The sequence below is a fragment of the Prunus avium genome, chromosome 2 (genome assembly GCF_965620075.1).
Source record: "Prunus avium chromosome 2, drPruAviu1.hap1.1, whole genome shotgun sequence".
Classification (NCBI taxonomy): domain Eukaryota; kingdom Viridiplantae; phylum Streptophyta; class Magnoliopsida; order Rosales; family Rosaceae; genus Prunus; species Prunus avium.
Window position 1 is genome coordinate 6,010,949 of NC_142285.1, and position 23,101 is coordinate 6,034,049.

The 23,101-nt window shown below is 39.1% G+C and overlaps 1 protein-coding gene and 1 pseudogene across 2 annotated transcripts; both read right to left on the reverse strand.

Annotated features, from left to right (window-relative positions):
* Positions 1-124: 124 nt before the first annotated feature.
* Positions 125-22,874, reverse strand: LOC110761137 (NADPH:quinone oxidoreductase-like). 2 transcript variants are annotated; one of them, XM_088248226.1, is made up of 3 exons: positions 22,619-22,874; positions 22,350-22,541; positions 125-850 (listed from the first exon to the last, which is right to left on the reverse strand). In XM_088248226.1, exons 1-3 carry the CDS (start codon positions 22,716-22,718, stop codon positions 552-554), a joined length of 591 nt encoding a protein of 196 aa, XP_088104352.1. In that variant the 5' UTR covers positions 22,719-22,874; the 3' UTR covers positions 125-551. The 2 variants fall into 2 exon arrangements, with proteins under 2 accessions (XP_088104352.1, XP_021819231.1); XM_021963539.2 differs by lacking the exons at positions 22,350-22,541; positions 22,619-22,874 and adding exons at positions 969-1,163; positions 1,259-1,515.
* LOC148296340 (uncharacterized) lies at positions 19,997-21,315 on the reverse strand (annotated as a pseudogene).
* Positions 22,875-23,101: the final 227 nt, after the last annotated feature.

The window sequence follows — 23,101 nt, forward strand, 5'->3', positions numbered from 1 at the left end:
TAATGTGGGTGCTTGTATTAGTATAATTTGTGGGTCTTTACTTTGTATTGATTAAATTGTATTTTGTCCATATATTAGGAATATTATGAAGGAAAGAATTCAAAATTTAAATTATGGAATTCAATACAAGGAAATAATGTATTAAATTTAGATTTTCAATGTGTTTTCCTTATTTACCTCAAAGGGTAAAATTGACACAACAAAAAAGTAATAAATGTAAAAGAACCTGCATCTAAAACTAAAACCGCGAGGACTAAACCCAATGATAGCTAATCGTTGTGGACCTAGATCTAAGAAGCCCTTTTATTATTACACTCCACAAGCACAACAATCGATAACATTGCTAAGGTAGAAACAAATAAATCTCTTGTCGACCAAAATAAAAACCCTCAAACTCTCCCAATACAACACCTTCAGCACCTTTGAAATAAGAGACACTGCTTTTCATCAAAAATAAATAAATTAAAGAGACTGCTTCTTGCTTGAAACCTGCAACCTCCATTGTTGTGGCCTAGAAGTTGGCGGTTCGAAACACGAAGGAGCGCCTCTCATCACTTTGTTTGAAGCCTCAAAGTGAATGCCTGCAAGGCCAAAAGAATTTCCTTCAGCCTCTCTTTGTCCTGTTCATCCACCAAGTTGCCACTGTCGAACTTTTCAGGAGACTTGAGTCCATCCAAGAAAAACTCGGGCTTGTTGATGAAATGAAGGTCGAGAGACACTCCTACTTGGCGAAGATGATATTGGGATCGGCCGCCACCAAAGTCCCCTGAGGCACTTACAACTGCGGCAGCCTTATCAGCCCAAGCATTTGGTGGTCTTGATGCCCAGTCAATGGCATTCTTTAGAGGTGCTGGAACATAATACATAGTGTGGGGGGTAATTGATTTGAAAGTTTAAAGACTGAAATGAAGGCTTTTAACAAGTTTGGTGACCATTTTTTTTAGTAAAATAAAAAATGAAAATTATACCAGAGATGGAGTAATTGTACTCGGGAGAAGCAAAGAGGATGCTATCAGCTTCTAAAATCTTCCGACGAAATGCTTCCACGGCAGGTGGAAAACTCCCATCCTTACCCTCCAGATCCACGTTCAGAAACGGCAGCGCTGAGATGTCCACGTACTCTATCTCCAAGCCGTCGATGGACGCCTTGCTTATCTCAATTGCTACCACACCAAAAACGCCACCGTTACAAATCATCCATAAAAAAATATTACCACAAAAAAAAAAAAAAAAAAACCATGTAAGCTAATTTACTAACCAGAACGAATGAGGCAGCGGTTGTATGAAGCTCCACGAAGCGACCCACAAACTGCCGCAACTTTTATAACTGAATTTTTATTTTTATTTTTACTTTTGGTCATAATCGGGGCAGCCCGAGGCCCGAACAAACAAAAACAACGGCACAATGGCCCCAGACCTACTTCTACTTTTACGACCGATTTTGCTGCGACCGAAGAATCCTCCTCCTCCATTTCTGATTTCTTGGGTTCTTCACCAGAAGAAGAGATAATTATAAGGAGTTTTGATGTGCAGATGATGAATTATTTTGTGCATATTTATGAACGTTGCGACAAGAACCATTATTAGATTTATAGAATCATTTTCAGTGGAAGGTTTCAGAAGTAATGGATCTTACCTACTGGTTCAGAAATAATGAATGGATGCATGTGAAAGATATATTTTTCAAATGGGTGCTTTTGTTTGTGAGTGAATGAGTTCACGTTTGTGAAAAGCTAAATCAGTTCCTGTTTTTAAGGGGGGTGTATTCAATTCAAACTTTTAATGAGTATATAAAAGTCTAGAGGTATTCAATTTAGATTTTTAAAGAGTATATAAAAGTCTAGTGGTATTCAATTGTGACTTTTAAAAAGTATTTAAAAGTTTGGTGGTATCCAGTTACGACTTTTAAAGAGTATTTAAAAGTTTGGTGGTATCCAAAAAGTTAATGACTTTTAAAAAGCTTATTAAATGAATGACTTTTCCATACTTTTAAGACTAATTGTTAAGAGCAAAAGTCTTGCCAATTTACTAGTGACTTTTATCAACTCTATGAAAGTATTTAAGAATTTGTCAACTCCATGAAAGTCACTCACTTAAAAAAAGTCTTTATAAGTATGAATTGAATACACCCCCCTAAATTATACTTTTTTTTAATTATAATTTTGTTGATGTTCAACTAAAGCATCTCGAATGACATTGGGAGGAGTCCCATACCATGATAATGCAACACTTAAAGTTAAAGCATAACGAGATAATGTATGAGCAACTGAATTGGCTTCTCTAGAAACATAACCAAAAGAAAAAACATTCAACTTATATAACAACACTCTGCACCGTCAAGCAACCCCACACTGGCTTTTCCTCAGTCGAACAAAAATAGCTTGGATCAAATTCTTGACATCCCCTTCCACTCCACCAGTTTATACACGTTCAAGAGTTGGATGACCAAAATGACTCAAAAATGAGTTTTGGAGACCAAAATTAAAATCAAGTGTAAGTTCGGAGGCCATTGCGCTTAAAAACCTTATTCATAATATTCTTGATTGGTGTCAGAGCACCCACTATTAATACAAATAGGGTAGTTTTTGGTTTTAGGTGTGTCAGACCATGGAAAGTGAGCTGAGTTGCAAGATTTTGTAACACTTGTCCTTTATTTGATGGCACAAACTAAACCATAACTATACTATCAGGAAAGAGAAGTTTGAGATATTCATGGATCTATATGGAATGTGTGCTTTAAAACCTTAGTCATAATGTTATCGATCAATTAGTGTCAGAGAACTAGCTATTAATACAAATAGAGAGATCCTAGGGCAGTTTTTGGTTTCGGGTGTGTCAAAACCATGGAAAGAGAGCGAGTTGCAAGATTTTGTAACACTTCTCCTTTATTTGATGGCATCAACTATACCCTAACTATACTGTCTAGAAAGAGAAGTTTGAGATATTCATGGATGCATATGAGGAATGTGCTTTTGAATATTTGACTATTGAATGGAGATCCCTTGTGAAAATTGTTTACAATGAATTACTGCCTAAACCAAGAGCTAAGGGAGCAATAGCTGAACTAATTTCTTCTAGTTCAAACAAAAAGGTAGGGTAGCCATTGCCTTTTTCTAGCAACGTTGTTCTCTCACATCCAACATTGTCTTACTGTTAAGCAAACATGTGATTAGTTTGGGATTGTGCATGAAGGTGATAACAAGTGAGGTCACTCAAACTTCAATTGGTTCTAGCTAAATTTGAAGAATTGAGAATGACAAAATTGGAATCCGCTTGATGTAGGATATATGAATTGAATAACAAGGTAGATTAGCGAAAGTAAAAACAATGAAAAACAGAAAGACTTATTTATTGTTTCACCCTCTGGGATTCGAGCTCACTCTCACTTAACCACCCGGAACTCAAATTTCCCCACCGTACCCCCTATTCTCCCACTCCGTCTCCAATGTTACCCCATCCCTTCAACACCGTCTCATTTTCCCATTAAATGACCTTCTCTCTCTCTCTCTCTCTCTCTCTCTCTCTCTCTCTCTCTCTCTCTCTCTCTCTCTCTCTCCTCCCCAACCCATCCCCTTCTTCTCTCTGCCTCTCTCTTCTCTCTCATTCCCTTCCCAGACCCAATCCCAAGCTCACCTCCATCGCACTTGACCCCTTACCTCCCTTTATCTCTCTCTCTATCTCTCTCACTCTCACTCTCACTCTCTCTGCCTCCCTCTTCTCTCTTATCCCCTCCCCAGACTCAACCCCCACCCCATACCTAACCCTCCATGGAATTACTCAACACACCCAAACTACCACCACTTTTTTTTTTAAATATCATCGACGCCAGTCCCTATCTTCTCTCTCGACAAAGAGAGTGGGAAGAAAGAGCCACATAGAAGAAAGAATATGGGAGGGGGTGGGGTGCAATGAGGGTTGGGGAGGGGAGAGAAGAGAGAGGCAGAGGGAAAGGAGGGGTATGGTGCGATAGAGGAGCGCTGGGGGTAAGGTCTGAGGCTGGGATGGGAGAGAAAATAGAGGCTGAGTGAGTGAGCGAGAGAGAGGCAAAGGAAAGGAAGGGGGTAGGGTGCACTGGGGGTTGGGTCTGGGGAGGAGATGGGAGAGAAGAGTAAGTAATAGAGAGAGAGAGAGAGAGAGAGAGAGAGAGAGAGAGAGAGAGAGAGAGAGAGAGAGAGAGAAAGAGAGTGAGTGAGAGTGAGAGAAAAAGGCACATAGAAGACAGAATATAGGAGGGGGTGGGGTGCGATGAGGGTTTGGGAGGGGAGAGAAGATAGAGGAAGAGGGAGATGAGGGGTGGGGTGCGATGGAGGAGCACTGAGGGTAAGGTCTGAGGATGGGATGGGAGAGAAAATAGAGGCAAAGAGAGTGAGCAAGAGATAGGCAAAAGGAGGGAAGAGGGTAGGGTGTGCAGGTGGTTGGGTCTAGGGAAAGGATGGGAGAGAATAGTGAGTCATAGAGAGAAAGAGAGAGAGAGAGAGTGTGTGAATGGGTGAGATGCGATGGGGGTTGCGTATTGTTGCATTCCTAAAAGGACACAAATTAATGTGCAAACAACCAATTAAAAATACCCGCAAGTGCACGAATCTAATGAAGTATAGATTATGTAAGTACGGGGTCGATCCCACGAAGAACTTGTCGGTTTCCTATAAGTTCTAATTTGAGTACGTAAAGAACACTAATTTTACACAACACACAAACACAATACAAATTGGAAACTAAAAATGAAGTAAGGAAGATAAAAGAAATGAAACAACACAAGAAAATAAAGAAAAACACAAACAGCACTTTCTATCACCCGTTTATCACCATTTGGACAGATTCGTTTCTCTGTTTTTCAGTTTCGACCTCTGTCCAGTTTTTGACCTATAACTTTCCAACCGTTTATCCAAAATTCACGTTCTTTATACGGTTGGAATCAGCACAGAAAATGCAAGAACACAACGCGGACCAAAAGTCCAAAACAATTACGAAACAAACAAAATTCAGTGACAAAGACACAAAACGTGTCAAACACGCAACTCACACACACATTGGGGGGGTTTTTTGATTTGGTTCAAGTGACCTATTTCTATTGCATGAAAGTAAATGGACTTTGAATTTAAATGTGAATGGCAGAGATGAATTATCAAAATGTGAAATTAAAATGTAACAAACACTAGGGTTTCGGAATCCACCCTAAACAATTCTACCCATGTTCATGGATACTCAAGTGATGAACTCTAAATGTATTGATGAAGATGTTCGCAATCAAGACCATGGGTCGTGGCTCAAGACGCATTGATTCTCTCTAATATACGTAAAGTGCATGGTTCGTGCTACAATACTTGTGCCCTCCTCATAACCGAACCTAGGTATGGTTCGTACTTCGATTCGATTGCAAGGAAAACCCATTAAGTTCAAAGAGAATATGAACATCACAAGAATCCTAATAGCATGGTGTTTACATTAGGTATTCAAGAAACCAATTCACATGGATGGTTCTTACTCCATCCATCTATTGCTTAGGAAAACATGAAGATACACATAATCCCAACAACCTCAAGAAGCATGCTTTCAAAGGTAATCAATCAAGGAAAACACACATCAAGGATAGATTAATTTGGTGAATTGGAATTCATCAATTGTTGTCAAGAAACCAATTCACATGATGCTCACTTAAACAAGTTCAATCATTTGTTGCTAATTAGAAATTGTGTTCTTGGTTATCTTACACAACTTCTCAACTTTAGCTACATGCATACAACCTAAGGTGATTAAGCAAAGGAAGCAAACACATATCATAAAATTCAATTAGTGAATGGGGTTCATCAACAACATCTAGAAATTCATACACTCAAGCATCAAAACAATAAGGTAATCATGTTTAGGGCTTCAACCTAAGCCCTAGCTATGGAGTTTAGTTCCTCATAATCATTTCAAACACAAATTCAAAATGAAATTAGAAAGAGTTTACAGATTTTCAGAAAATGATGAAAGCTTCAAGATCATCAATGGTGGAAGTCTTCTTCTCCACTTTTCTTGACTGCACCTTGTCTTTCTCCTAGCTCCAAGCTCCAAAATCTGCTCTCAATTGTGTAGAATGGTGGAATACCCTCTCTCCCGTTGCAAAAACTCCCCCAAATCTGATTGCAATCCCTTTTGACTTCTCTCTCTCCTCCTTTCCAGCTTTTCTTTTAGTATAAAACTTATTCTTTCTCTAAAGCTATTGCCCATTGTCCCCTTGCAAATGATGAAACCTTGTTTTAAGGTATAATCCAAGGCTCCAATTGACTCAGGAAATGCCACTCAAATGCAATCCATTGTTACCAAAAGGTGTGGTAACAAGTAGAAATAAAATGCTATTAAGTGGGGGTGAAAACTGGGCCAAAACAAACATCCAGAGCCAGCGTCAATTGTCCGATCAGCTGGATAGGCTACACTTGCCCAATGGAGCTCAAATTTGGATATGTTGTAGTTAACATCCATTGGAACAAGTCTTATGAAGATCATCACCTCATCCAAGGACCGGAACATGCTGATCCAAGGCCACGAAGTTGACCTACGAAAATGAACAAAAACAGAATTTATATCAAATAATGCACTTTTAGCTCATTTTCATACAAACCAAGGTAAAACCTATTAAAACACAAAAAAGAAGTAAAAAGCTATAAAATGTCAAGAACTAACTCAAAATAGTGGGTGAATAACATGAAAAATCATGTGTAAAAATGAACCGAACAAACTTCCCAAACTTATCTTTTGCTAGTCCTCGAGCAAAACAGAAATTAAAACAAGACTCGAAACAAAACTTTCCGAACACTTTCTAAGGAGAGAGCAACTCATGCAAACGACTCAAAAGTTTTCACAAGAAAAACTCAGTTTACACATTATTCACAAGGCGGCAAAATTCATAACACAACATGCTCAAGTGTAGTAGTGTGATGGCCAAATGGAACTCATTCTCCAATTTCAGTTTTCACACAACTTCAAAAATCATACCAAGCACAAATGTAACTTCAAATCTCACCAAAGTTGTCCTCTCACAAATGAATCACTCGGAAGAGGGTTACAATGCATCACTCAATAATAAATATGAGAATAGAGTTAAACCATACGGGACTTAACTCAAAATTAGCAAGATGAAAAACATGCATGAATATGATCTCAAGAAGGATGCTAAACACTTAAAAGCTGAAAAATGTGTGCAAATCAACCACATGACATTTAGGATCAATTTAGGTCTTTATTATAGGTTGTAATGGGGCTAAGGGTGTAAGGTGAGTAAGAAATGAAGGATATGGATACAACAAAGTCCAAGGAACTCACAATGTAAGAGCATATAATCGTTGACTAAAAGACTTTGAAACATCACGCTTGAGATTTTCACTCAGTTTTTGGTGATCAAATAGACCACAAAGCCTTATACCTCCACTAATTATGATTCACACTCCTTCCTTCCATTTGAACAACCAAGAAACATGGAATTGAAATTGAAACCATTGCCACTTAACCACGACTTTTCTCTTTTCTTTCACCCTTTGAGTGAAGTACTTTTTTTTTTTTTTTTTTTTTTTTTTTTTTAAAGAATGTAATAACCCTTCCCAAACTTAGCATGAAAAACACATCTAAATTAAAGCTCACGAGTTCCTTAGAAAGGTGAATTCTTGTTTTTCAGGCTAAGGCTAGAAGTAATAATTGGTTACTTGAAAGAAAAGGCATACATATAGGCTCAAGGTGGTTAACAATGGAAAATCATGCTTAAGCATGCATAGGGTTAGCTTGAAAGGCACAAACGGTCCAAAGAGGGCCTTAATATCATTTCTCAAATGTCATGTAATCAAATTGCACAAGAATGAGTAACTTTTAAGTGCTCAACCAAATCAATGAATAATGAGATCAGACAACAACTCAGATGACAAGAAAAGTAAGAATATGTGTATAACACTCATGAATTGAAGCACAAGGCTCAAAGCTCACATTATATGGTTATACAAGTCTAATTCATGCTTGATACAATTCTTTGGATCATGCAAGTCCCTCAACTGGAGAATTATGAAACAAATGGCAAGTGCATAGAGGGTTTCAAACATATCATGCTAGAACGATGCCATTTAGTGAATAACAAATTTTTTTTTTTTTTTTTTTTTTTTTTTTTTAACATCTTCAATCAAGTCATGTAAACATTCATCACAATCTCATCATATATGTCCGGAAAGTGACTTGAAAACAAAAAAGACTCAAAACTGAAAAGAAAACAGAACAAATTAAAGCAAGAATTTAAGCGAAACAAAAAAGACTTGCTATCCCTTCCCAAACTTAGAAATAAACATTGTCCTCAATGTTAAAGAATTCAGGCATTAACAACGTTATAACAAGAAATAAAGGGAAAGAGCAAGTAAATACAAAAACAAAAAAGAAAAACAACTACAACACGGTTGCAAAACAAAACAAAACAAAACAACACCAAACAAAACCAAACAGTAAGCCCTAACAACAATCTTACACATGCAGAAAACCAGCCCAATGAAATGCACAAACCAAATGAAAGCCCAACCCAAACGAAAGCCCAAAAGCGAAGAAAGTAAATAAAAAAATAAAAAAAATAAAAAACAGAGAAACCAAGTCAGAAGCACAAAGAGCGAGGACTCAGTAAAATAGAAAAAAGTGGGCCCTGAAGTCTCGGCACCTGTGAGTCACGGGAAACAAAGTGAGAGACGTGTCGACAAGCAGCGGTCTCTCTCTCGGTCCCAAGCCAGAATTATTGGCTTCATAGGAAGGTGTGACGACTTTTGTTTCTCAAAAGTGCTGAAAGGCAGAACTGTAATTAAAGGGGTTGGGGACCAGGTGAGGTGACCTAAGGGGATAGGCCGTAAGGGCCGCGCAAAACGCAGAAGCGCCGTGTCTAGGGTTACGTAGAAACTAACTCTATAAAAGAAGAAGAGAAAGAGTTGGGGAAAAACACACAAACGCAGAAACACACAACAGAGAAAAGAAAGAACAAAAGAAAAGAAAGTTCAAATGGCTTCTTCCTACCCATTCTCGCTGGATCTCAACCTAGCTCCACCGACTCAGACTCGGGGCCAAGCAGTGGCACCAGTGTGGATGCCCTACTTTGCCTCTGCACGGGGGCACGTGACAGTGAATGACTCGATACTGCTGGACAACGATGTTGCCCTTGGAGTTGCTAGAAATCTAGTAACTCCCAAGGATATACGGGTGCTGGGATCAAGGGATGACAACCGGGTCGTGAGCGATGCTCTGGCACTAAGCGTGCAAAGCACCGCAACAGTCGCAAGTGTGGGTCATCGCCTACTTGCGAAGTCCCATGAAGTGGAGGTGCTAAGAGGTCAGTTGGCGGCGGAGCGAAGTATGGTGGAAGAGTGCCAGAGTATTATTAAAAGTTTAAAAAGGGAAAGGGCAAGGATAGTGGAGGTGAATCGACACCAGCTAGAGGCGTTGCGGGAAGAGAACCAAAATCTCTCAAAGATGGTAAGTGTTTACGCCCATGACATGAGAAAGCAGCTGGAGGACCTGGACCAACCGGGTAAACGCAAGAAAACCGATCGCGAGAGTAGGTATGCTCAAGCTAAGAGTGCGATCTTTGGGAGCTCGAGTGATGAGCCCCAAGAGGCTGTGCGTGAAGCCCCGGAAGAGGATAGCCATAGGGCTAAACTCAAAGGTCCAATGGCCGAGACACCGAGCACTGTGAAAGAATAATTTCTAATGTATTAGTGGTGTGCCTGGTTGTCTTTGCCCTTTCCGTGTATTTGTTTGTTGTTGTTGTTTTTTTTTTTTTTTTTTTTTTTCAGAAATAAAAGAAAATGAAGTTGCAAAAGAAAAAGAAGCACACTTCCCAAACAAAACAAAGACGACAGCCGAAAGGGAAAACACACTTCCCTAACTAAAATAAGACAAAGGTGATAGCCGAAAGGGAAAGGCAAAAACACAAAACACTAGAAAAACACGGAAAAAAGAAAAGTAAAGTGAAAGTTAATGTGCTCCCCCTTGAAGCGATTAGGTCGAGCATGCCCGGGAAATCCGAAATGGCGTTGGCTCTCCCTCTCATCTGCATATGTCTATTTAAGCCACGCCTCTGCAAGTGGAAGAGTACCCTGCAATTCTTTCTGCAAACTCAAGGAAAACCATCAAAAACATCCAAAAACAAAACAATGGCATCCACATGTACTCACCTTGATGATCTCAACCTTGAGCTGTCACTAGCACCACCAAATTCCCAGATAAGGGCTCCTCCAAACCCTATCTTCCCAAACTCCTCATACCACCATGGCTCGGCCTCAAACTTCTCTGAGGTGGTGCCGCGAAGGGCAGTAATGCCGGAGGGCATGACTGTCAGCAGACTGACAGTTGCAGATCACCTGCATGTGGCGCAGAGGTCTGACCAGATGGCAGTGGACGAGTCCCACAATCTAACCGTGCTCAACGCGGTCTCGGCCACAAATTTGGGCATGCGCCTACTGGCGAGAACACGAGAGTGCGGGGCACTGAGTGAGGAGGTGGCGGCCCTGAAAGCTCTGGTGGCGGACCTGCAGAAGCGGCTCTACAGTGCCAGCCAGCATGTAGAGATGCTGCAAAAGAGGAATGAAGATCATGTAGAGCTTTTGCAGGTTCTACAAGCAAGAACAGACAGAGGCAATTAGCAGAAGCCTCAGGTGGTGCAAAATGCAACAATGAACATGTGATTGAGAAATTTATGTTTTTTTTTTTTTTTTTTTTTTTTTTCAAGTTTGTGTTTGGAATCACATGTATGGAATGAAATAAACATTTGAGCCAAAGTTCAGTGTGTGCAATCATGAAGCAATTTACTTCCCAAACTTAACAACAAAATAGAAACACAAACAAGTAAAGGAAAGTAAAAGTAAGAAAAACAAAGAGAAACAACAAGAAAATCGAAATTACCTTGGTTGGAGATTGAAATCCTAACTCAAAAGGAAAATAAATAAATAAAGTAAAATAAAAGTAAGTTTGAGTCTAGAGAAACTCCACTTTGAAGCGATTAGGACGACAACAAACTTCTTCTATTCACCTTGGGTTGCCTCCCAAGAAGCGCTAAGTTTAAAGTCTTTTGCCGGACTTCCAACATACTTGGGTCACTTGGGGGGTTTTGGCTCAATCGCCTCCTTGTGCCGAACATGAAGTTTCTTCAAATCCCTTTGCCATCTAATCAACCCATTTCGTATTCTTTTCTTTTTATGCACATGAGTAGGTTTCAAAAGCAATTTTAAGCGCTCTTCAATACGTGGATTAGATGGAGGAGGCACAAATTTAGGGTCGGGTGGCCTTCTCATTTGAGTAGAAGGAGTGACATTGAACATATGATTGGTGCTTGGAACATGGATGTTCAGCTTGTCTTCCTTTAGTACTTCAAAAACAGAATATGGCATTAGATTAATTGAAGCACCGAAATCAATTAAAGGTTCCTCAAATAATTTATCACCAATTATACAAGGAATTGTGAAACTTCCTGGATCTTGCAAATTGGGAGGAAGCTTCCTTTGCAAAACAGCAGAAACCTCTTCCGTTAATGCAACAGTTTCGCATTCCTTGAGCTTGTTTGCATCCAAGGAAGGAATATTGACTTGCACTTGCTTGAAAGTTTCCAATATGTCCTTGGCATGTTGATTTTTCCTAGAACTCATCAACCTGTGAGGAAAAGGAGCATGTAAGATATCTTCATCAGTAGGTTCACGACTTACCTTCTCCTTTCTTGCCCTTCTTGCAAGTTCATGCTTTGGGATCCACTCAGGTGAAGATGCTGCTTGTTTATCTTCCCCCTTGTTGATTTCATCATTTTCCTTAGGCCCAATCACTTGCTCAACCTGCATTTCATCAACATTGTGAATCAAATTTTTAGAACCATCAATTTCACCAATTACCTTACCAGTTCTCAAGGTAACTGCTTGAACATGCTCACGCCCATTTTGTATCACTGTTTGGCTAGACATTATCCTAGCTTCCCTTTGACTCAAAGATGTGACAATTTGCCCCACTTGATTTTCTAGATTGGCAATGGCCTTAACCATTTTCTGCATGTGGGTATCATTCCTCTGCATATGGGTGTCATTCCTCTGCATGATGAAACTATCTGTGTGTCTAACCATTGAAGCAACAATTTCTTCCAAAGTTGGTCCTTGAGGTGGTTGGTGAGATTGACTAAGTGGTGGTGGATTATAATATTGGGGTTGACCATAAGGTGGACAAGTATTATGTTGGCCTTGATATGGTTGATATGACCCTTGTTGAAAATTTGGATTGTCGGTCCACCAGAAGTTTGAATTATTTCTCCACTCCGAATTGTATGTTTGTCGGAAATATTCATTCATAGGCAATTCATTATGAAATGAGCCAAAAACATTTGCTTCTTCCATCACAAATTTATTGGAGTATTCTTACATAGTAAGTTCCACAATTTCAGTTGCGGCTGCCATTGGAGATGGTGGAGGTGACTCCTCGGATGTTCCTGTAAGAAAAAGAAACAAAAATAAATCAAGATAAAATGAAACAACAATCAATAAACAAAAATAAAACTAAGTACTCTAAACATACTCAAACAAAACAAATAAGCAACCGTGCCAGTTCCCCGGCAACGGCGCCAAAAATTGTTGCATTCCTAAAAGGACACAAATTAATGTGCAAACAACCAATTAAAAATACCCGCAAGTGCACGAATCTAATGAAGTATAGATTATGTAAGTACGGGGTCGATCCCACGAAGAACTTGTCGGTTTCCTATAAGTTCTAATTTGAGTACGTAAAGAACACTAATTTTACACAACACACAAACACAATACAAATTGGAAACTAAAAATGAAGTAAGGAAGATAAAAGAAATGAAACAACACAAGAAAATAAAGAAAAACACAAACAGCACTTTCTATCACCCGTTTATCACCATTTGGACAGATTCGTTTCTCTGTTTTTCAGTTTCGACCTCTGTCCAGTTTTTGACCTATAACTTTCCAACCGTTTATCCAAAATTCACGTTCTTTATACGGTTGGAATCAGCACAGAAAATGCAAGAACACAACGCGGACCAAAAGTCCAAAACAATTACGAAACAAACAAAATTCAGTGACAAAGACACAAAACGTGTCAAACACGCAACTCACACACACATTGGGGGGGTTTTTTGATTTGGTTCAAGTGACCTATTTCTATTGCATGAAAGTAAATGGACTTTGAATTTAAATGTGAATGGCAGAGATGAATTATCAAAATGTGAAATTAAAATGTAACAAACACTAGGGTTTCGGAATCCACCCTAAACAATTCTACCCATGTTCATGGATACTCAAGTGATGAACTCTAAATGTATTGATGAAGATGTTCGCAATCAAGACCATGGGTCGTGGCTCAAGACGCATTGATTCTCTCTAATATACGTAAAGTGCATGGTTCGTGCTACAATACTTGTGCCCTCCTCATAACCGAACCTAGGTATGGTTCGTACTTCGATTCGATTGCAAGGAAAACCCATTAAGTTCAAAGAGAATATGAACATCACAAGAACCCTAATAGCATGGTGTTTACATTAGGTATTCAAGAAACCAATTCACATGGATGGTTCTTACTCCATCCATCTATTGCTTAGGAAAACATGAAGATACACATAATCCCAACAACCTCAAGAAGCATGCTTTCAAAGGTAATCAATCAAGGAAAACACACATTAAGGATAGATTAATTTGGTGAATTGGAATTCATCAATTGTTGTCAAGAAACCAATTCACATGATGCTCACTTAAACAAGTTCAATCATTTGTTGCTAATTAGAAATTGTGTTCTTGGTTATCTTACACAACTTCTCAACTTTAGCTACATGCATACAACCTAAGGTGATTAAGCAAAGGAAGCAAACACATATCATAAAATTCAATTAGTGAATGGGGTTCATCAACAACATCTAGAAATTCATACACTCAAGCATCAAAACAATAAGGTAATCATGTTTAGGGCTTCAACCTAAGCCCTAGCTATGGAGTTTAGTTCCTCATAATCATTTCAAACACAAATTCAAAATGAAATTAGAAAGAGTTTACAGATTTTCAGAAAATGATGAAAGCTTCAAGATCATCAATGGTGGAAGTCTTCTTCTCCACTTTTCTTGACTGCACCTTGTCTTTCTCCTAGCTCCAAGCTCCAAAATCTGCTCTCAATTGTGTAGAATGGTGGAATACCCTCTCTCCCGTTGCAAAAACTCCCCCAAATCTGATTGCAATCCCTTTTGACTTCTCTCTCTCCTCCTTTCCAGCTTTTCTTTTAGTATAAAACTTATTCTTTCTCTAAAGCTATTGCCCATTGTCCCCTTGCAAATGATGAAACCTTGTTTTAAGGTATAATCCAAGGCTCCAATTGACTCAGGAAATGCCACTCAAATGCAATCCATTGTTACCAAAAGGTGTGGTAACAAGTAGAAATAAAATGCTATTAAGTGGGGGTGAAAACTGGGCCAAAACAAACATCCAGAGCCAGCGTCAATTGTCCGATCAGCTGGATAGGCTACACTTGCCCAATGGAGCTCAAATTTGGATATGTTGTAGTTAACATCCATTGGAACAAGTCTTATGAAGATCATCACCTCATCCAAGGACCGGAACATGCTGATCCAAGGCCACGAAGTTGACCTACGAAAATGAACAAAAACAGAATTTATATCAAATAATGCACTTTTAGCTCATTTTCATACAAACCAAGGTAAAACCTATTAAAACACAAAAAAGAAGTAAAAAGCTATAAAATGTCAAGAACTAACTCAAAATAGTGGGTGAATAACATGAAAAATCATGTGTAAAAATGAACCGAACACGTATGGGGAGGGGATGGAAGAGAAGAGAGACGCAAAGAGAGTGAGTGAGTGAGTGAGTGAGTGAGTGTGTGTGTGTGTGTGTGAGAGAGAGAGAGAGAGAGAGAGAGAGAGAGAGTGAGTGAGAGGCAGAGAGAAGAGAGAAGAGAGAAGATAGGGGCTAAAATTACTAGAATGCCCAAGCCACCTCAACAAACTTAACGGTTTTGTGGACAGAAATGGACGGAAGTGGTAAAGTGAAGAAATTTAAGTTCCGGGTGGTTAAGTGAGAGCGAGCTCGAGTTCTAAGGGGTGAAACAGTAAATAAGCCAAACAGAAAATAGATGAATAAAGATTTTATCCTTGCTAAAAGAAAAGTCCTAACGCAAATAAATTAGGAAACTAGAAATCTGGAAGAAAAAAAAAACAAAACAAAAACTAGAAACTGTGCTAAAATCTAGAAAATCAAAATTTTACTGGAATATGGAAAACTAGCACTCCGTTTGGAAGAAGGAAAAATTACATAGAATTCTAAAATGACGAAATTTAGATTTCCATCATTTCAATTTCTGGTAATTGAAGATTTCAATGTTTGGATTTATGTATGTCGAATTTTGTAAATGACAAAATTTTGTAAACGGCACTATGGAAATTGTGAAATGACGCCTATTTTGGTGGAAATTAAACTCAGGAATTTGATGCTCCAATTTTCTCGATTTTTTCCACGTGTCATTTAATAAATTCTGCACTTAAGTTGCCAAACAAGGGAATTGTCAATTTCTCCTCTTAAATTCCCTACTTTTAGCTAAATTCCGAGTTATTTTCCCTCATCCAAATGGAGGGTAGAGAACCTAGGAAACTAACAAATATATTTGGAAACTAATAAATGATGTATGCATCAATTCCCCTTGGCTGAGAAGAGCTCAACTATGACAAGATAAATTTGTAATAACGTTCCAAAATGTCAGGATCAATGCGCTGCAGGTTCTCCTTTGGAACGCATGTACTATAAGAATCAGATCTAACTTCCACTTGAGTCGGAACTTCTTTATCTTCCCTAAATTAATTAAGAGTAATTATATGAGGAGCTTTGGATTTACCTACTTTGTCATGCACCTCCTTATTTGGTGTAGATTGATTCACGAGCTTCGGTTGTAGTGGTTTCAAGGTGATAACATACATTTTCTCGACCAAAGATGGTAACATTGTGATCTTGAATCCATTGTCTTCACAAGAGAATATGACCCACATCCCTCGCAACCACATCACATCAAACATGGTCCTTGTAAGAGGAAAACTCAATAGGAACTTGACATCTTTATTTTTTGGGCTTAAAAATTCCCAAATGACCCAATTTCATGCAAAGAGAGATGATTGGGCCCAGAAAAGAGAGGTGCTTTGAAGTTAGGCTAGGGGAAATATTAGTTATGGGATTAGAAATTTAGTATTGGACTTCAATAATTTTTTATATATATAAAAAAATACACAGTTGGTCCCGTTTGGTCCAATCTGGTTTTGTAAGGTGTGAAACCGGCTTTGAAATCGATTTGAACCGGTCTAATCCTGTTCGGTGCCGACTTATTGACTTTTTAGTGAACACAGTCCTTTTTTTGAGCCCAATACGGCTTGGTGTTCCGATTTTTTGGTCTCAATGCCCACCCCTACTAGAGAACCTAGGAAACTAACACATACATTTCGAAACTAATCAATGATGTCCGCATTACCATGTGGGCTCCACTATTTACAACAATCCAAGGAATATTGCAATGCTGAATATCAAGATGTCAGTGAGTGTGGGCTCCACTATTTACAACACTCCCCCTTGGAGACCACATATCCATAGATTAGTTGCCTCATTAAAACCTTGCCTGGAAAAACCCAGTGGGAAAAAAAAAACCGAATCGAAGGAAAAAGAGTACAACTTTATTTGGGACATTAGAGTAATGTGAAGTGCGCTCATGTTGCCTCGTTAAAACCTTGCTAGGAAAAACCCAGTGGGAAAAACCCTAGTCGAAGGAAAAAGAGTACAACGCGCTTATGTCCTGTGTTAGAGGACTATTGAACGCTCCCCCTGATTTTGCATGCTCCAATTTGATTGCTTGCAGAGTTGTCGTAATCCGATGCCATGCACTAACAAATTTACTGAAAATGATATGTCAGGTCTGGTGCATTGTGCTAAATACATTAAAGCACCTATTGCACTAAGATATGGTACTTCTGGACCAAGGACCATTTCATCATCCCATTTTGGACGATATGGATTTTTCTTAGTGTCGAGCGACCGAACGACCATTGGTGTGCTAAGTGGATGGGCTTTATCCATGCCAAACCGCTGTAATATTTTTTCAGTATAATTTGATTGATGCACCAAAATTCCATCAGCACTGTACTCAATCTGTAGGCTAAGACAATATTTTGTCTTTCCAAGATCTTTCATCTCAAACTCGCGTTTGAGATAATCAGCAGTCTTTTGGAGCTCTTCAGGAGTTCCAATTAGATTCATATCATCAACATATACCGCCACTATCGCAAATCCAGACTCTGATTTCTTAATAAACACACATGGGCAGATAGGGTCATTTGTGTATCCTTCCTTTAGTAAATACTTACTGAGACGATTATACCACATTCGCCCAGATTGTTTTAACCCATATAATGATCTTCTCAATTTGATTGAGAACATGGCCCGTGGTTTATTACTTGCTGCATCGGGCAGTTTAATTCCTTCTGGGACTTTCATGTATATGCTTGTATCCAACTCTCCATATAGATATGCGGTAATGACATCCATAAGTCTGATTTCAAGTTTTTCTGAAACCGCTAAGCTTATCAAGTAACGGAACGTAATTGCGTCCACTACTGGAGAGTATGTTTCCACATAATCAATTTCAGGCCTTTGTGAAAAACCTTGCGCAACAAGTCGTGCTTTATACCTTGCAATCTCATTTTTATCATTGCGCTTTCTTGTAAATACCCACTTGTAACCTACAGGGTTCACATTGAGTGGAGTTGGAACAACGGGTCCAAAAACACTCCTTTTTTCCAAAGAGTCTAATTCTGCCTGGATTGCATCTTTCCACTTAGGCCAATCCTGTCTCTGTGTGCATTCATCAATGGAGCAAGGCTCAATATCATCAACTTTTATGATCTCAGTAGCCACTAAGAATGCAAATATATTATCGATGATTATCTCATTTATGTTCCACAATTCATTAGTGGATGTATAATTTATGGAGATTTCTTGGCTTTCGGGTACAGCTACCACTTCAGGAGCACATGCCTCATCAAGGACATTTTCCTTCTCAGGAAGTACCTGTCCCTCTTGAGGGGGATTTAAATCATGAATTATGGGCTCTCCATTTATTTCATTTGCATTCATTTTGGCCATCAACTTCCTCTTTCGAGGAACTGAGTCCTTTGAGCCTAGTGGTCTGCCACGCTTCAGGCGTGCAACAGATGAGCCGTTTGCTGGCGCATTGCTTTGTCCATTGTGAACATCAATCCTTGCAGGTGCATTTGCAGCTGGGATATGTGATTTCATCACCTTCGTTGCATCATTAAATGCATCTGGCATCTGATTTGCAATGCTTTGGAGGTGAACGATCCTTCTTACTTCGTTTTCGCATTGAGCGGTACGAGGATCGAGATGAAACAAAGTGGGTACATCCCATGATAATTCATGTCGTTCTTCAGGAACGGGTTTGCCTTGTTCTTTAGGAATAGTTTTTTCTCCCCATAATAATGGAAAAATTGTCTCATCAAAATGACAATCCGCAAATCGTGCCCTAAAGATATCACCCGTCAAGGGCTCCAGATATCTGATGATAGATGGTGAATCAAAGCCAACATAAATTCTCAATCTGCGTTGAGGGCCCATCTTAGTACGTTGCGGTGGTGCAATAGGCACATATACCGCACAACCAAAAACTCTTAAATGTGAAATATTTGGTTGATTACCCAACACAAGTTGTATTGGAGAATATTGATTGTTGGCGACGGGCCTCAACCGCACCAGAGATGCTGCATGTAAAATGGCATATCTCCAAGCAGAAACTGGCAACTTTGTTCTCATTAGCAATGTGCGTGCTATTAATTGAAAACGCTTAATTAAATCTTCTGCCAAGCCATTTTGAGTATGAACATGGGGAACAGGATGTTCAATGTCAATGTCTAACGACATGCAGTAATCATCAAAAGTCTGATATGTAAATTCACCAGCATTATCGAGTCTGATTGACTTAATGGGATAATCTGGGAATTGGGCTCGTAATTTAATTATCTGAGCCAAGAGCCTAGCAAATGCCATATTCCGAGTGGACAAAAGGCAAACATGTGACCATCGGGTAGATGCATCCACTAAGACCATAAAGTACCAAAATGGTCCACAGGGAGGATGAATAGGCCCACAAATGTCCCCTTGGATTCTCTGTAAAAATGATGGGGACTCAACATCCACCTTTGGTTGTGATGGTCTGATTACCAACTTCCCTTGTGAACAAGCTTAGCAAAAGCTGTCACTTGATACCATAATGTGTTTTGTCAATAAGGGATGTCCTTTAGAATTGATGATGATCCTACGCATCATTGTGGATCCAGGATGACCCAACCGGTCATGCCAAAGCTTGAAAGTATTTGAGTCAATGGACTTCTGGTCCATGACATTATGTGCCTCAATTGTCCGTATGATTGTATAGTACAATCCCGATGAGAGCGCACAAAGCTTTTCCAATATACGCTTCTGGGTATCATTGGAAATAATGCAAAGATATTCCATGTTTTTCTCATTCTTTGTTTCAACATGGTAACCATTCAAACGAATATCTTTGAAACTCAACAGATTTCTTCTAGAGTTAGATGAATACAAGGCATCTTGAATGGACAGTATTGTCCCTTTTGGTAACATAACTTGGGCTATTCCTGAGCCTTCAATCAGGTCTGCAGGTCCTGATATGGTTGTTATCTTTTCTTTTGTACGCATCAAGTTTGAGAAATACTTTCGATCTCGAAAGATTTGTATGAGTAGTTGCACTGTCTGCAAGACAAATATCTTTGCTAGAGCTCTTGTTTTGGGGGCATCCATAATTTATATCCATGCCTTCAAATAAAATAAGTTGAATCAATAGACAATCATTCAAAACATTGCCACTTTTATTGAAGTGAAGGCAGAAAGGAAAAATAAACAGTGCTTCAGATAATACAAATGGTACATGAAGGAATTTAATCCAGTTCGGACCCATAAATTTCATTCCCCCTTTCATTAACAAAATCGGAAACATCTAGATGCGTCTTGTTTAAATGACGCGATATTTCCGATGAGCCGTCTATGGCTGGCGGATCTGATGCAACATAATTTGTCTCCACTTTTCTGTTTTTAAGTGAAGTTTGATAAAGTTCCGCCAAGTGCTTCGGCGTAAGGCATGTACGCGCCTAATGTCCCTTTGCACCACATCTGTAACAAGCGCTTTCATCATTTCTAGGCACATAGCTTGCTTGTGTTTTTCCCTTATTTCTGGGTGCATTTTTGCCATTCATGGATGGATTGTTTCTTGGCCCCAAGCCATATGAATGAGCACCACGATCCTTTCTACTCCCTTGCCATCGGCCACGTTTGCCTCCTCGCCCACGTTTGTGGATACTGCCGCGAGATGAGGTGGCATTCACTTCCCGAGATGCAGCATTTGTTTCAGGAAGTGGTGTTGAGCCTGTTGGGCGAGATTGGTGATTTTTCAATAAAAGCTCGTTATTCTGCTCAACTAACAATAGGCAAGATACAAGTTCTGAGTACTTCGTGAAACCACTATGCCTATATTGCTGTTGCAGAAGCACATTTGAGGCATGGAATGTACTCAGTTTTTTTCGAGCATATCTTCCTCAGAGATATTCTCACCACATAATTTCATAAGGGAGGTGATCCTGTGCATAACTGAGTTGTATTCATACACTATCTTGAAGTCTTGAAATCTCAAGTGTGTCCATTCATATCTAGCTTTTGGGAGAGTCACCATCTTCTGATGATTGTATCTCTCACATAAAGCTTTCCACAGGACCAATGGTTCATTAATCACCACATATTCGCTCTTCAGCGCTTCATGAATGTGGCGGCAAAGGAAAATCACGGCCTTCGCATTTTCCTCAGGTGATGCATCACTTCCATCTTCAATTGCTTTGCCAAGGCCATTAGCACGCAGATGGATCTAGGGCAGCGAGGAAAATGGACCTATCATGGGTCCTGGATGCTAAGATCCATCTGCGTGGATAAAGCCCTAGATCCATCTGCGTGGAATTTTGGTGCATCAATCGAATTATACTGAAAAAATATTACAGCGGTTTGGCATGGATAAAGCCCATCCACTTAGCACACCAATGGTCGTTCGGTCGCTCGACACTAAGAAAGATCCATATCGTCCAAAAGGGGATGATGAAATGGTCCTTGGTCCAGAAGTACCATATCTTAGTGCAATAGGTGCTTTAATGTATTTAGCACAATGCACCAGACCTGACATATCATTTTCAGTAAATTTGTTAGTGCATGGCATCGAATTACGACAACTCTGCAAGCAATCAAATTGGAGCATGCAAAATCAGGGGGAGCGTTCAATAGTCCTCTAACACAGGACATAAGCGCGTTGTACTCTTTTTCCTTCGACTAGGTTTTTCCTAGCAAGGTTTTAACGAGGCAACATGAGCGCACTTCCCATTACTCTAATGTCCCAAATAAAGTTGTACTCTTTTTCCTTCGATTCGGATTTTTTTTCCCACTGGATTTTTCCAGGCAAGGTTTTAATGAGGCAACTAATCTATGGATATGTGGTCTCCAAGGGGGAGTGTTGTAAATAGTGGAGCCTACACTCACTGACATCTTGATATTCAGCATTGCAATATTCATTGGATTGTTGTAAATAGTAGAGCCCACATGGTTGAAAATATGAAGCAAAGGTGCACTGTACGCTCACAGAATGAGGCAGAAGTGCACTGTACAGTGCGCTGTACGCTCACGAGAGAACTTCATAAGCATCTATAAATAGGCTTGTTCGATCATTTGTAAGATACACTAACGAAGAGAGAGAAGAAAGAAAGGAGAGTGAGAAATTTGAATATTAGTGAGTGAGTTTCTATCTGAGAGGAAATTCGGTCAGTGCAAACACTACAAGAAAAGATATAATTTCACTACCAATTTTCAGTGGTAATTCTCTAATTATTTTATTTTATAACAATTTTATGATATTAAGTTATGACAAAAAAAAAAATAGTATTTTTATATTAAATTATGTGAATACTCTAGTTTAAGTTAAATCTCATGACCGACACCCGGTATCAACACACAAGTAGTCGCCATCAAAACAAAATAATGTGTGGGTGTGTCATCTACTGAAAAGTAAACGAATGTGGCAATATCCATCATTATTACAACATTAATTAAATAATTATCTAATTTCCAAACGCTTTTGTGACTTCTGATCATCAAAGGTTAGGCAGTAAGGGCATGCATTGTCCAATTGCAAATTAATTATAAATAAATAAAAATAATAAATAAGAGAATAATAATAATAAAATAAAATAAAAATTATACCGGAGAGGGAGTAATTGTACTCTGGAGAAGCAAAGAGGATGCTATCAGCTTCCAGAATGTTCTGACGAAACGCTTCGACGGCAGGTGGAAAACTCCCCTCGCCTTCCAGATCCGTATTCAGCAGTGGCAACGGTGAGATGTCTATGTACTCTATCTGCAGGCCGTTGATCGACGTCTTGCTTATCTCAATCGCTACAAACCCAAAAAACGACGCCGTTCATTTGGAAGAAGAAAAAAAACAGAAAAAAAATGGCGGTAAAGTAACTGACCAGAACGAATTAGACCACGGTTGTAGGAAGATTTACGAAGAGACCCAGAAAGAGCTGCAACTCTTATGATCGATGATGCGGTAACGGAAGCAGCCTCCATTTTCTTTTCTGGTTTCGCTCTATTCTTCTTCTTCTTCTTCACAGGTCTCTGAGTGGAAGGAAACTAAAGACTTATTAATTTTTCAACGTGAATGTATTTTATTATTGATTTAAAGATTATCTATGCAAAATAAATTCAAATTTAGTCCACCACTAAATTAAGGGTTGTCATTTTTGTGTTCTTAAAGAAGCTTCGTATTTATAGACGAATTTAGCTATTGGGCTATATGGGCTATAACCCATGCCGACTGTTCTTTTTTAAGTGCTTATCTCAATCGCTGCAAAGAAAATTGTTGGGTGCGGATAACATTTTCCTAGAAGTAAAGTAAAAAAAATTAAAGAAGCCATAGTTTTTTATCGATAAAGAAACAAAAGTACAAAGCA

Coding starts and splice junctions, on each gene's coding strand:
- LOC110761137 (XM_021963539.2), bottom strand. CDS start 1,472: ATGGAGGAGGAGGATTCTTCGGTCGCAGCAAAATCGGTCGTAAAAGTA. Junction 1,164..1,258: donor CCGCTGCCTCATTCGTTCTG/GTTAGTAAATTA, acceptor TTGGTGTGGTAG/CAATTGAGATAAGCAAGGCG. Junction 851..968: donor GTACAATTACTCCATCTCTG/GTATAATTTTCA, acceptor ATTATGTTCCAG/CACCTCTAAAGAATGCCATT.